The sequence below is a fragment of the Panthera onca genome, chromosome B3, assembly GCF_046562875.1.
Source record: "Panthera onca isolate mPanOnc1 chromosome B3, mPanOnc1 haplotype 2, whole genome shotgun sequence".
Lineage (NCBI taxonomy): Eukaryota > Metazoa > Chordata > Mammalia > Carnivora > Felidae > Panthera > Panthera onca.
The window spans coordinates 89,910,372-89,923,289 of NC_138344.1; the positions used below are offsets into that span (position 1 = coordinate 89,910,372).

At 31.4% G+C, this 12,918-nt stretch overlaps 1 protein-coding gene across 4 annotated transcripts in view; it reads left to right on the plus strand.

Annotated features, from left to right (window-relative positions):
* Positions 1-12,141, plus strand: part of LRFN5 (leucine rich repeat and fibronectin type III domain containing 5) — a 250,850-nt gene extending 238,709 nt beyond the window's left edge. For all 4 annotated transcript variants that reach the window (XM_060619596.3, XM_060619594.3, XM_060619599.3 and 1 more), the window contains 2 exons: positions 5,959-6,002; positions 11,889-12,141. In XM_060619596.3, coding sequence (XP_060475579.1) covers positions 5,959-6,002; positions 11,889-11,906 — 62 coding nt within the window. In that variant the 3' untranslated portion in view covers positions 11,907-12,141. The remainder of the gene's footprint in view (positions 1-5,958; positions 6,003-11,888) is intronic.
* The last annotated feature ends 777 nt before the right edge of the window (positions 12,142-12,918 follow it).

Here is a 12,918-nt window from a genome sequence, read left to right on the forward strand (position 1 = left end):
AAATGTCTTGCCTATATAAATAATGATATTTTCTCCACTCTTACAAAGGCTCACTCATGGCTGATAAATATTTTTCAATGAGTAGATTGTATATTTTTTTCAAGGACAATGGTGTTTCTTTTCAGGCAGATATTATAAAGAACAACTCTGTGTTGTTACGGTACTTAAAATACTCAATAAGTCTATCCAGACAGTGTTAACATAAGTATGCTTCTAAACAACATTCTTGGTTCAGGTGCCTTAATGGTCTTATGGTATTTCTCACCCATGCCATAGCTTTATGCCATAGCCATAGTGGGAAGCAAAAGAAAATGCAATTGATTTTGCGTTTATCAAAAAAATCTAGTTCAGTTTTATGTCACATGCCACAATTTTATATGCTGCTACCTGGGCATGTGAAGGTGTTTTTGTTCATTCGGTACACATTTGCAGAATGAGTGAATTTTATGTTTTTCTTAATGTAAGTTAAAAAGAGAGACAAAAAAATAAGACTGCCTTATCAAAGGAAGGTTTATGTTTATCACTAAGTAAAATAAAAAATCCTTTTAATGGAATTCTTATTACATTTATAAGCAATATAAAGGCATTGCTCATTAACCAAATGGTGATTTCATTTTTCCCTTCTGCCTATAATTCTCAATTGGAATGTTCCTCTCTTAGAGTAAATGTATTCATTTTAACCTAAACCTGTGATGAAATTTAATTAGATATCATGCAGCTTAGTGCATCATTAAATCATGCAGCTTAATTTATCATTAAAAATGTTTAAATTTAAGGGCACCCAGGTGACTCAGTCAATTAAGTGTCCGACTCTTGGTTTTGGCCTGGGTCATGGTCTCAATGTTTGTGGGATTGAGCCCCATGTCGGGGTCTGTGCTGACAGTGCAGAGCCTGCTTGGAATTCTCTCTCTCCTTCTTTCTCTGCCCCTCCCCACTTTGTGCTCTGTCACTGTCAGAAATAAACATTTAAAAATTTTTAATTTAGTCAGACAATAATGTTGCTTTTTGATAAATGGCATTCCTGGACATTCACTGAAATCAAGGTCTATAGATAAATATTCCTATTTACTCATTGAAAGTCTTACATTCTATGGCAACTTGATGGTAGTTTTTTAAAGATTGGTAAATGGAGGTTAATATTAAGAGGTTTCTTGATGTTTGAAGTGGGAGGTTGAGAATGAGGCTCATGTGAGAACCTTGCACAACAACAACAAAAAATTAGCCATAATATAATAAGATATGTATTTTATTAATATAACATACTCCATGAGAGTAAGTTAAACACAAAGTTTATTATCTCTTACAAATCATTTTAAACATTAAAACACAGATAAGGAATGGTAGTCATTAGTTTAATTTCCTTCTACTAGAGGCATATATAAAAATGTCAGTTAATTTTAACTTGACAGAGGCACACCTTATACATGATTTATCATGATTACATTCAAAAGCAGGTAAAATTAAAGCAGTTCAAGATTATTCTCCATGCAAGTCTTGAAAGAAATTATCTAATGTGCTAGTACCAACTTAGATGTTTCATAAATGCCTTCTTTGCCCCAGTTCCCTTTCTAATGTTTGCCTTTCACATTTCTAAAGTCTAATCAGCTTTCATGGGTCAGTTGTATAGTTCTTTGAGGAATAAATGAGATTACATGTGTAGTTGTATTTTGTAAAATCAAAAGCATTACTCAGAGCAAAGTGTATCTCCCACACAATTTCTGTAATCATGCTCTGACCCCAATTTAACATTTCTAATTAACTTCAAATAATTCTTCAAAAGGTGCTGAATGACAAAAGCATATCACTTTTCCCTTTCTTAGTTTTTACCTACATGGTATTAAAAAGTCCAGAATATATAAAGGCTTTCAGACTTAAAAAAATTAATCCCCAAAAAGAAATCTCTGGTATTATGAAGGTTACGGTCAAGGGGACTCTGAAATCATGCCTAAAGGCCACAGTGTAACATATCTACTCCAAGCTACTGATTAACTTATTTTATATTTTTCATTTGCCTGTATTTTTTAAAATCAGTTCCCTGCTTATGTTTCAAATGAAACTTTAATTAAATATCTCTTATTTCTTATAAACATTTAGAACTCTATAACATCTAATCATGTGAAATTTATTCTGTTTGACTAAAGCCATTGAAACCATTTAATTTTTATTAGCTTTACAAGACTATTTTCAGGGTGTATTAACCAAATGCTTGAACACTTGTTTTTAGAAGCGTTGAGAAGGCCTTATGTTTCTGCCTTTTCAAAAAGTTTATATTTTTGAGTGAACAATGAGAGATTGGCCTATCAAGAGGGTCAAATGTTTTTGTTTACAACTATATGAAAAACTTTTCCACCAGGGCAATTTCAGTGTGAAGTGACTGAAAAATAAATCGTTGGGATGGTTGGAGGTGATTAAAGGTACCTGGTATAATGTCTGAAACACAGTAGTTACTCGAGTGAATGAATGAATAGATAGATAAATGAATGAATGGGGCCAGAGACGAAGGTGCAGTAATAAGAATTTTGATTATATGCACAATGGAGATTTGTGATCTGGCTATTTTATTACTATAAGCAAGAAATTCTATCTCTTACTATTTTTCTTTCTGTTATTTCTTGCATTTCCCATTTAACCAGCTATACATATGCAATCCAAAGCATATGATTTGCTGTTGTTGATCATGTATAGGTTGTATACATTGATTTTATTTCTTTGTTCTCAATTACTTTTTTTTTTTTTTTTTAGCCATTCTACACTGTGATTTCAGGTTGTTCAATATGAAAACTAACAAAAAATGTATTTGCAGATATTTGCTCTAAACATTTCTCTTTAATTATACGTCTTCCTGTGTTGTTTTTTGTTTCTTTTGGATAATTGTTCCCCAATTCAAAAATGCCCCCAACTATTATTAAAGTAAGTCTTTTGATTTAATATATGTAATTTCTGAACATCACAAAAGGATAATGAGGCATCCAAAGCTTCCTCAAAATCCTAAGTGGAAACAAAGTTTGGTTTGATGAATATCATTTATTTTTACACTACAAAAAGATTAGAACAGAGGTGCATTAAATAAATAATTTAAATTAGATACAGTAATACCTTCATGGTGGCTAATTTATTTCCTGAATTATTTTTTAAACTATTAAATGCAGTTACTTAGGTTGAGGTTATAGCAAGTATTTTATGCTTTCAGACAGTTGATTTTAGGAGCTCTGTAGATATATTTTACTAAAAATGTTTCAGAATATATGTTGAGAATTATTATAAGCTATTTATAAACATAATAAATCTATTACCTGAATGATACATGCTTTCTCCATAAGAATTGAAAAATAAAAAAAAATTAAATGTATTCCACTTATCTATAGGAATCTCTTTTTAGCTTTTCTTGAGAAGTGTTTCCTGCTTCAATTTAAAGCACTCAGGAGGTACTTACTTCCAAACTAAATTTTAACTGTTTTATTTGCTTGTATTATTACTAAGGAGAAACTAAATATTTCATTTTTAAAAGTAAAAACCTAGAGCAATTATCACAAAATCCACAACAATTGCCTCTAGTTTCTGAATGTTACTATTTCCCCCGTGTTATTCACAATACTAAGCTTAATAATAATCATTTAAATGCCAATAGTCTAAAAAATGCCGAAAACATAAAGTATCTTACTGTGCACAGAATTGAGAAGGTAAATGGGACATTTTTTCAAGGATTGAAGATCTGAACCCATTTTCTTCTTGGTGTGACAAAATCCTACTTCTGTTTTATGATGCTAAGAAAGCACTATTTACCATATTAAACAGAATGAAGACTACTTACGCTTTCCCTTGCTCAGTCTTCCCTTGTGTTTCAGGAAGCGTCCAGTCTTTCTTCTTTAACAGTGAATGTGAATGCTTCTGCCTGTGAGTGTTTGTGGCATTTTGGGGAAAGGACTTCGGCACAGAGATAGGCTGGATGGGAAAAGGATTTTTTTCTTATCCTCCTTAGTTGATGATGATAACCATCATCATTATATAATCATTATTATTATCATTACTATTATTTACCTTATAATGTTTGTGAGTTAAGTGTCCGTTGAGTTAAATTTATGGATAAGAAATAGCTTGTTTTTAAAATTTCATACAGAAAAGGAAAATACCCAAAATGTATGACAGGAATTTTGTGATAGTTTCAGAGCTCTGTCTTTTCAGATTACTCAGTCCTTTTCCTCCCATACTAGAAAAGTGCGTGCTGGAACTACAAATACATTGAGTTTTGTCAAGTTTTGGGTTCTTTGTTTGCTTGCTTTTTGCAACAAAAACAATCCTTGTCGCAGTACAGAAGATCACTTAATAGAGGAAGAATGGTAAAAGTATTACTGTGATGGAGTCATCCTAAAAATGTGGTATTGTCTGAAGTGAGACATATATAACTGGGAGTCTGTTTAAGTATGAAATTAACTTATTAAATTATAGTGTTAATGTATTTGCAATTTTATCAAATATTACAAATAGTCCATGTAGCAAGTAGTGTACTATTGTCTTCTGATTTTGTCAGCTATTTCAAAGTCAAATTTAGGATCTAAATTTAACCTTGATAAAACACATACACAGTATATACTTATGTATCTAATATATAGATATACTAATATGTATGCTTATCACATTAATCCATTAAAATCAGAATTTTGCGTCCTGCAACATGGATTGTAATTAATGTAGCAAAATTATATTTAAATGGGCTGGCTACCAGAGCACTTATCCCAGAACAACTGCACAAACTATACTTCTTATTTATAAGATTAAAATGGAATATAAGCTCTCTAGTAGAAATTTATTTTTCTGAACTTCCTAATGATCTCTACAACTTGTCTAATTTCCTCCACTCTTTTCAAGAAGGTTACTGTTCATGAATTTTAAAAATTAGCAAAAATTTTTTTCAAATATATTCAGAGAAGGTCATGAAGTCCCTTTCATTTTGTGTCTGGAAAGTGGATGTACGATTGATCTTGCCTGAAACATGAACTAGGTAGATATTGTGATTCAGCTCCAGAGTATGTCCAATAAATTATTCAACTAACATGAGGGCTTATGAAATAGATTGTGTTGGCTCTACCATAATGTAATTTACTAAACATTTTTTTCCTGTATAATGTGAACATGTCTTATTATTGTTTTAATGTAAAACCTAATCTCCAGAGGCCATTATAAATTTCTATGAATATTTGTGTTTGAGGTTCTATAAAAAATATTTTGTACTGTTCTCTTCACACTCACCTCTGAACCCTGAAAATAACTTTTTCCTGATTTTTTTCTTATCATTGTGTCACTTCTTAATGACTAGGAGTATTTGTTTAAAAAGAGAACATTTGGAAAGAAATAGAATGTGTGTTATGCAGGGCTATGTAATGGTATTAAACACTTACAGCCAATTGGAACATACATGTGGACATGTAAAGACAGAATGTTTACATATAGACCATTAGTGTTTTACATGAAGATAAATGGGTACTTCATAAAACATGATAGTATTTTGGGAGCTATTGAATAATGATTATCATAAATGATTATTTAATAGTCTGCATGTTGAACATGGTGAAGCTATGTTTCCTATTTTGGATTCTCTTCCTTGGTGTATCTTTTATTATTAATCATATGCAACTCTAGCTGAAATGTTAACTTTGAGTAGGGAAAAATGAGTAGAAGCCTGATTCTCTTCCTGAACTCTTTCTGGAAAGTTACATTACATAATTTCTCACTTTAGCAACTAGGACAATATTTTTAAATTTCTACGTATATATCAGGAAGTAGTCATAGACAATTATAAAGTCAATTGCAATTAGTCCAAGAACTGGTAAGTTAAAAAAAATTAGATAAATCTTTATTAAGAGAAATCTTACCAAGATTTCAGTAAGAAGAGTTTTAGGGTCTGTTTCTTAAAACTTGAATTTGTGTATTTGTTTATGACACTGAAAATTTTATTCCCAGATGCTTTGCTGACTAATGTTGACCAGATTGTCCAGGAAACACAGGTGAGATTTTTGTTACCTGTCTCATAATTCAGCACTTAAGTGGGTATATCCTGTTATAAATAAAATTTTAAATGTTTTTTGCAATTTTATTTAACTCCTTGAAATTTTCCATTAGAACTTACTCAATGCTCAATGATACAAACTAAAATTCAGTTTGGTTAAATGGATTTCCAGTTATTAAACTTCGACATATTTCTGGTTAACTGAACATTTCTGATTCATACTGTAAGAATAAAGGGAATACTAATGTGACTTTGGAGTCACTCTTGTAGTTGGTTATCTATGATATAATGTGCATTTTTACAAATATTTCCCAGTGTGAAGATAGTAACTTATTAAGAATGTATTAACTCCTATCTTTGACCCCCATATCCTAATTGGAACTGAAATGATACATTATACCTTACTGACAGTGGATGAACACAACTGTTTCAGGGTTATCTAAAATGAATGAAGCCACTATAAAATGGAGCAAAAGGCTACATATGAAATATTCATGGTATTTCTTTTGTCAGCAACTGATTACTCTTCTGTTTTTTTTTTCCATTTGTTTGTGTGTTTGTTTTTTTGTTTTTTGGGTTTTTTTTTCCCCTTTTTGGAAGTTTCAAATGAGTATTTGATTCCTGCATTTTAATTGGATCAGAATGTGTGCTTCCAGAGTGGAATAGCACTTTAACAATCTGTTCACACAGCTGGAAGCATCAGCCATTTGCTTAAGTTTTGGCACAGAAAAAATATTCTGCTTTTAAAAGTTCTAAAAAAGGCCACTGATTTATTTTCTAGTAGTAAAAATAGGGCCTTGTTTTTGTTTTTGTTTTTTTAACATTTTGCATTTAAAAAAGAATAACTTGGGCAATCATTCAGGGTTTCCCCTAATGAATTCGACTCCCAAATCAAACACTTTTTCCTGCATCATCCCTTTAGTGAGTTCAGGATCCCATTCCCAGGTTGCAAAAAATAAACAGATGACACTGGAAACAATCAATAGCAGAGTGTGTGGCACATACTCTGAGTTCTATGTTGTGTCCTCAGCTGACCTGCTTTAAGGTGCGTTGTATCATCAGCACCCAGCAGTTTGCTTTCTCATTCTGAAACTCTCTCCCTCTCTTTCTGCCTCCTTTCCTCACCACCCCTCTCCTCCTCTACCCCCGCCTCTGGCTTCCAAAAATTCATTTATCATGTAACTTTGGACATCTAGCTGTTTTGAAAGAGAATATCTTTAGAAAGGAATTAGAAAGTAGATGGTTAATCTATCAGAAGCACAATCCAGAAGGGTGCTGAATGTTATATAAGGATTGGAAGAGTCATTTTTCAATTATGAATTAATTTCCCAAATGTTTACATTTCACAGGACATATTACATAGTATTGTGTTTATTTATTTCACTATGTTATTAGAAGTCGAATTTGGATAAAAGTAATTTCCTCGGGAGTCTGCATATTTCTCTAGATAGTACAGGTTTTGCCAAGGAGATAAGTATGTAAAATTTCCAATAATGACTTTCTTTGTCCTAAAGTAGTTAGTATTAATTACAAAAACATTCAAAAATCTAGAAAAAATGTAAAAGTAAATACATATCTGTTAAACCTACCATACCATTATCTAGTATATAATCTTTCAGTGATTTGTCATTTCTACGTGAACTGAATTCATGTGTACATATGTGTGGCATGTATTAGATTTATATAATGAATGTGTATATGTGGAATATGTCACTCTTTAAAAAAAATATTCTGAGTCTTTCTTTAGTTCCCTTTATGAAACAAACTGTCCTAGAAACTTTTTTTCCGCTTTGGCTATTTTTTTTTTTTCCTATAAGCGTTACCAAGAAAAACAAATCCACAGGCAAAGAATAATTTTAACAGAATTTACTGGCAATAATCATTCACTCATAAAAAAAAAAGAGAAAAGAAAACTCCTTGCTACATTTCTGTTATCAGATTGAAATCACTGTGAGACTGCAGTGTAACTAGTCTTGGTACTTACGTGGTAAATGATTTCTGCCATAGCCAGACTATCATTTCTATAACTGTCAACACATCCAGTGAAGCCCCTTCAAGGAGACTGACCAGTGAGCTTAGTCTCCTCATGGTCTTTCTCGGCTTTCAGAAATAGCTCACCCTGGGTGGGTGGAGTGAGGTAGAGCTGGCAGAGATGTCTGGTGCTCACAGCTTCCCAGCTCTTTTTTGGGGTGGTGGGGGGCGGGGAGGAAGAGAGATGAAGGGATATAAATTTTTATTTTAAGTTTACATTTCCTGCAGGATGGTAACAAATGCTGTTTACTACCCAAAGGCAAAATTTAAATTAAAATTCTACGTATGTATATATACAGTAAAAGTAAGCAAGAAACAAACAAAAAACACCCTAGAACACATTTTTTGTTTTTAATATAACAAAAATGTTAACCATGGCAACCATACTAAATTAACTATACCACAGTCCCTCATAGAACATCAAACTCTAATAGGAAGGTACATGGATGACAGAAAAGTTTCATCTAGTCAGTGGTTTAGGTGTTCCTCATACTGACGTATCTGCTAAGATAATTTTTCCCCAAGGATGAAGAGTTAATACATGTATTTCATTTCCATTAGCAAGAATACACCCTATGCCAAATTTTCCCCTTAAGACCTTTACTGCATATGTATAGAAATAGAGTGAACATGGAAAATAACTAGTATATGACGTATGATCCTTCTATAATAAACTTTTAGGATTCTAATCACACTAAGACGAATTGACAGCAAAGGGAAGAGGAGTCATTGATAAAACTGGTGATAATTACATGTAAATTGGCACTCACATATAAAGTAATCTTGTGTTTGATACTTCAGATAGAGTAAAACAATTGATATGCCATGTTTAGAAGTTAAAATAGGAACAATTGACTACTTGCATTTATAATGAAAATGCCTTAAGTAAACTTTTCTTTAAAAGTATTTGGCAAATTCAAACCAACAAAATATGTCCATGGTGTGTGTGTATCTGTGTGTGTTAAGTATGCACAAGAAATTCCCCTAATTCTGCAACTGCTTGCACCAGCCTTTAAGGTAATAGCTTCCTGATTCTAATTAATTTGACTTCTGATTGTTCTGTTTAGTATCAATTAAGGTATTTAACCGATTTACACTTTATCATAAAATCCCTGCTACAGATGCAATAACCGTGATAAGAGTTCAGTTCTTTTATGGAAAGTATTAAGATATAAATGAATAAAAGTTAGTGATGCTGATTGTAAAGAAACAGTGACATTTTAATACAGGCTTAGGAAAAAAATATGAAATAAGAGCAAAACAGCAAAGCAAATGTATATTTATGATCCAGATATCTTTCCAAAGTTATTTCCCAGTAAAAATGACCAATATAAAATATTTGCTTCTGTAACTTTTCTTTCCTATGATATTCCCTTCAAATGAAATTTTTAAAAATAAGAATGATAGAACAGGCACATATGCACATATGTAGAAACCATTTAACTATTTTTATAATAATTAAAGCATACTTTTGACATTAATTTGAATGTTACAGTATATAAGAAAAAAATAGAACCCTAATGTCAATAATGACTTCTAGAAATAATTTCCTTCTTGGTTAGATATCCTAACTATACAAGATAAAAATCATTCATAGTTCTTAATTGCATTCTGAATAAGGGTAATAACAACATTTTCCCACAATACATTCAAATCAGGACATTTTTTCTTCTCCTAATATTGGGGTAGCTTTAATTTCCTCTTTTCTTTGTAGTACTGTTAATAAGACTATCTGTCCATAATATTTGCATGATATCATTTCACTGTTAAATAACGACCATTACCAAAACATCCTGAGCCTATCTCAAATTCATTGTTGTTAGTTCTTGTAAAATTTTAACATAATTATTATAGTCTATTTTGCTTTTTTTCCCTTTGTGATGCTCTTGTAATTTGGTGCTCATATTTAGATCTTTATGGAATCATTGTAAGAGTTTGCCTATTGATAAGTAAAAAGTGTTATTTTTAATATCCTACATATATGTTTTTATTCAGTTTCATATTATGTGATCATTTCAATAATGGTAGTAACTTCAGGGTAGGCAAATTCAGACCATAATTTCCAAAACTGCTAATTGTCTAATATTTGAAATGAACAGCTTTTATAAAAGCCATAATTTCATAGTTTGTTAGTAATGTTTTATGTAATTTGGGAGTGAATCAAAAACTCTTTAAAATATGTAAGCTTATACAATCATTAACTTGATATTAAAATAGATTCTTTATTCTGGAAGGGTTTATTATTTCTAAAATCAAACTAGTTATACTGCCCACTATTTTTCTTCTAAGTGTATTGTGTGGTTTTTATATTACTACTTCTGCGAACTTTGGTATGGTACAACTACATCTTTTTACTCTCAAAAGGGACATATGATTGGAAATACAAACAGAAATAAATTCTCGTAATCCAATTTCACCAAAATAAGCAAGCTATACTGTGAACCCAATAGATATGAATTTAGATATAATCCGATTGTAATTTAAAGTGATTTAGGAATGTTTTTCTTAGAACATTCCAGATAAACAATGATATCTATATTTCAGTAGTTTCCAAGGTAGTTATTTTTTATAAATAGGTTTTACATCTATTACCTACTAACAGTGTTCAAACGTTGTGTAAATCTTTTGTTAAATAATTTTCAAAAATTATTGTTTATACCAAAAATAACTTCAACTCTGTAGATGAAATATTTTTCCTTTTTTAAAAAAATGTTTTATTTTTAAGTAATCTCTACACCTGATGTGGGGCTTGAACACAGAACCTCGAGATTAAGAGTCATACACTGGACCAACTCTACCAGCTAGGCACCCCCAGATGAAATATTTTCTTAAATAAAACATCTCTACAGCATTTTCCTTCCTTTATCACATCAAGTGTGTTCTGCTCCAAATATGTTCTACATCAGCATTTTGATATACAATATGCTTCTATATTTCATGATTCATTTGTGCCATGCATTTTATAACCCGCAACTTGTAAACATGTAGTTGTTTTTGAATGGCGAGGAGAAAATTACGTCTATTTCATATTTATGAAATTATATATTTCTCAAAAATTCTTTTTCATCTCCATCAAAGATAGAATTTATAGGCATGTCTTAAATCTATGATACTGAGAACCCACATTAGAGGAAAAAATTTTACTGTTTGATATTTAAATATTTTTTATATTGTTTTACTCAAAATTATATTAACTATGGATTGTCTTTCTTGTGCATTATTGTCATTTTACATATTTATTTGTTCTGTGGGTGAGGAACTAATTTATGAAGAGGAATAATAGTCTTCACTGACATTTCATGTATAATTAAATTTTATAAAATTTCAATATGATACAAAACTCTCAACAGACTATACTTAAAAAGTAGAGATCACTTAGGTTTTATGTGTGATGAACAAATGTGATCTAATATGCTTATAGTTTTAAAACCAGTATGATTATTTATTAAAATTTAAGTGGTATGCACTAATGAATACAATTATTTTTCTTAATTGAGAATATAAATGTGAAAAACATAGTAAGGGAAAATGACTTCCCACAATTTGCCTTTGACTTGCATAACTATTTAGGCTTAATACATTTAGATTTCTTTTTAAAATGAGACTCTTTTATATATTCACCAATTTGAAATTACCAAATAACATTTTAAGAGCTGATGTGTGTGTCTAGATAGTTTTTAGGGGTGTATCTTGTATTTTATGGCAAAAAACTCCTGCCTAGGTACTTATAGTTCAGTGACTTCTAAATTGCCAGCACAATGATCTTATTACATGTGTATTTTCTCTTTGTTTTTTTTTCTTTTTCTTTCTTTCTTTCTTTCTTTCTTTCTTTCTTTCTTTCTTTCTATTTTAGAGGCTGGAGTTAATCTGAAGAGCACTACTTCTTTCTCTCCTGAAAAAAGTTGCCACTGATATTTTTACTGGATAAAATTTAAACATGTTTCAATTCACAAAGGCCAATTGTTGAACTGGTGTCCTAGAAGAAATTGTTCACAGGAGCCGAAGCAGAAGTCTCTGATGCTGGTGGAACTGGCTCTATCAGACCATGGTTCATCCTCTTTTAAAGCCAAATTTTTTTTTTCTTCTGGCCTACAAGTATTTTCTTTTTTTTAAAGAAGGAAAGAGAAAAGCCTACACTGGCATCGAGTTCTGTATCAATCCATGTTACATTGCCATCCATGATTTAAGACTGTAGAATCTTGAATAATCTATATCACTTTAACAAATAAATGTTTTACTATGACAGAATTTGTACAGTGCCTGATTTGTGGAAATATCAGTTGCTTCAAGAATGAATGGTGAAATGATGACTGTAAGAACTAATAATACTATTTTACATTTATGTAATGCAAAACCTTAAGGAATCGCAATTGCTTTATAATACTGGAACTATTTCTGCCGTGACTGAAGCTCACCCACGTCTGTGGGAGAGCAGTACAGCTATTTAAAAAGCTTTACAGCAGTTTTATGCTTCAGTGTAAGACAGTGATGAGGGATCTCTTCTCCTAGTGGAACTTCAGAAAGCCTCGAGGTAGGCATGTATGGTAATTAATCCAAATTGATGCATTGCTCTTCTGGAGAGCCAGAGCAAAGAATTTTAATAATTTTAGGCCTTATATTTCATGGTAAGTGCCCATTTCTCCAATTTTACACAATTGCAAATAAAGAAAATTAAGAAATAAAGTAAATAAAGGGTAGATAAAGAAGAACAGACATCTGATTTAACACCAGCATAAATAAGAGGAAGACATTTCCATGGCCAATAAATGTTAATACAGTCTTATTTAAGCAGTATCCAAGCCTAGCATTTAAGGGCCATCCCTGGTAATAAGGCAGGCCTGAGCTCAAACTCTACATCTGAGCAAATTTGGCCAGTCACCTAC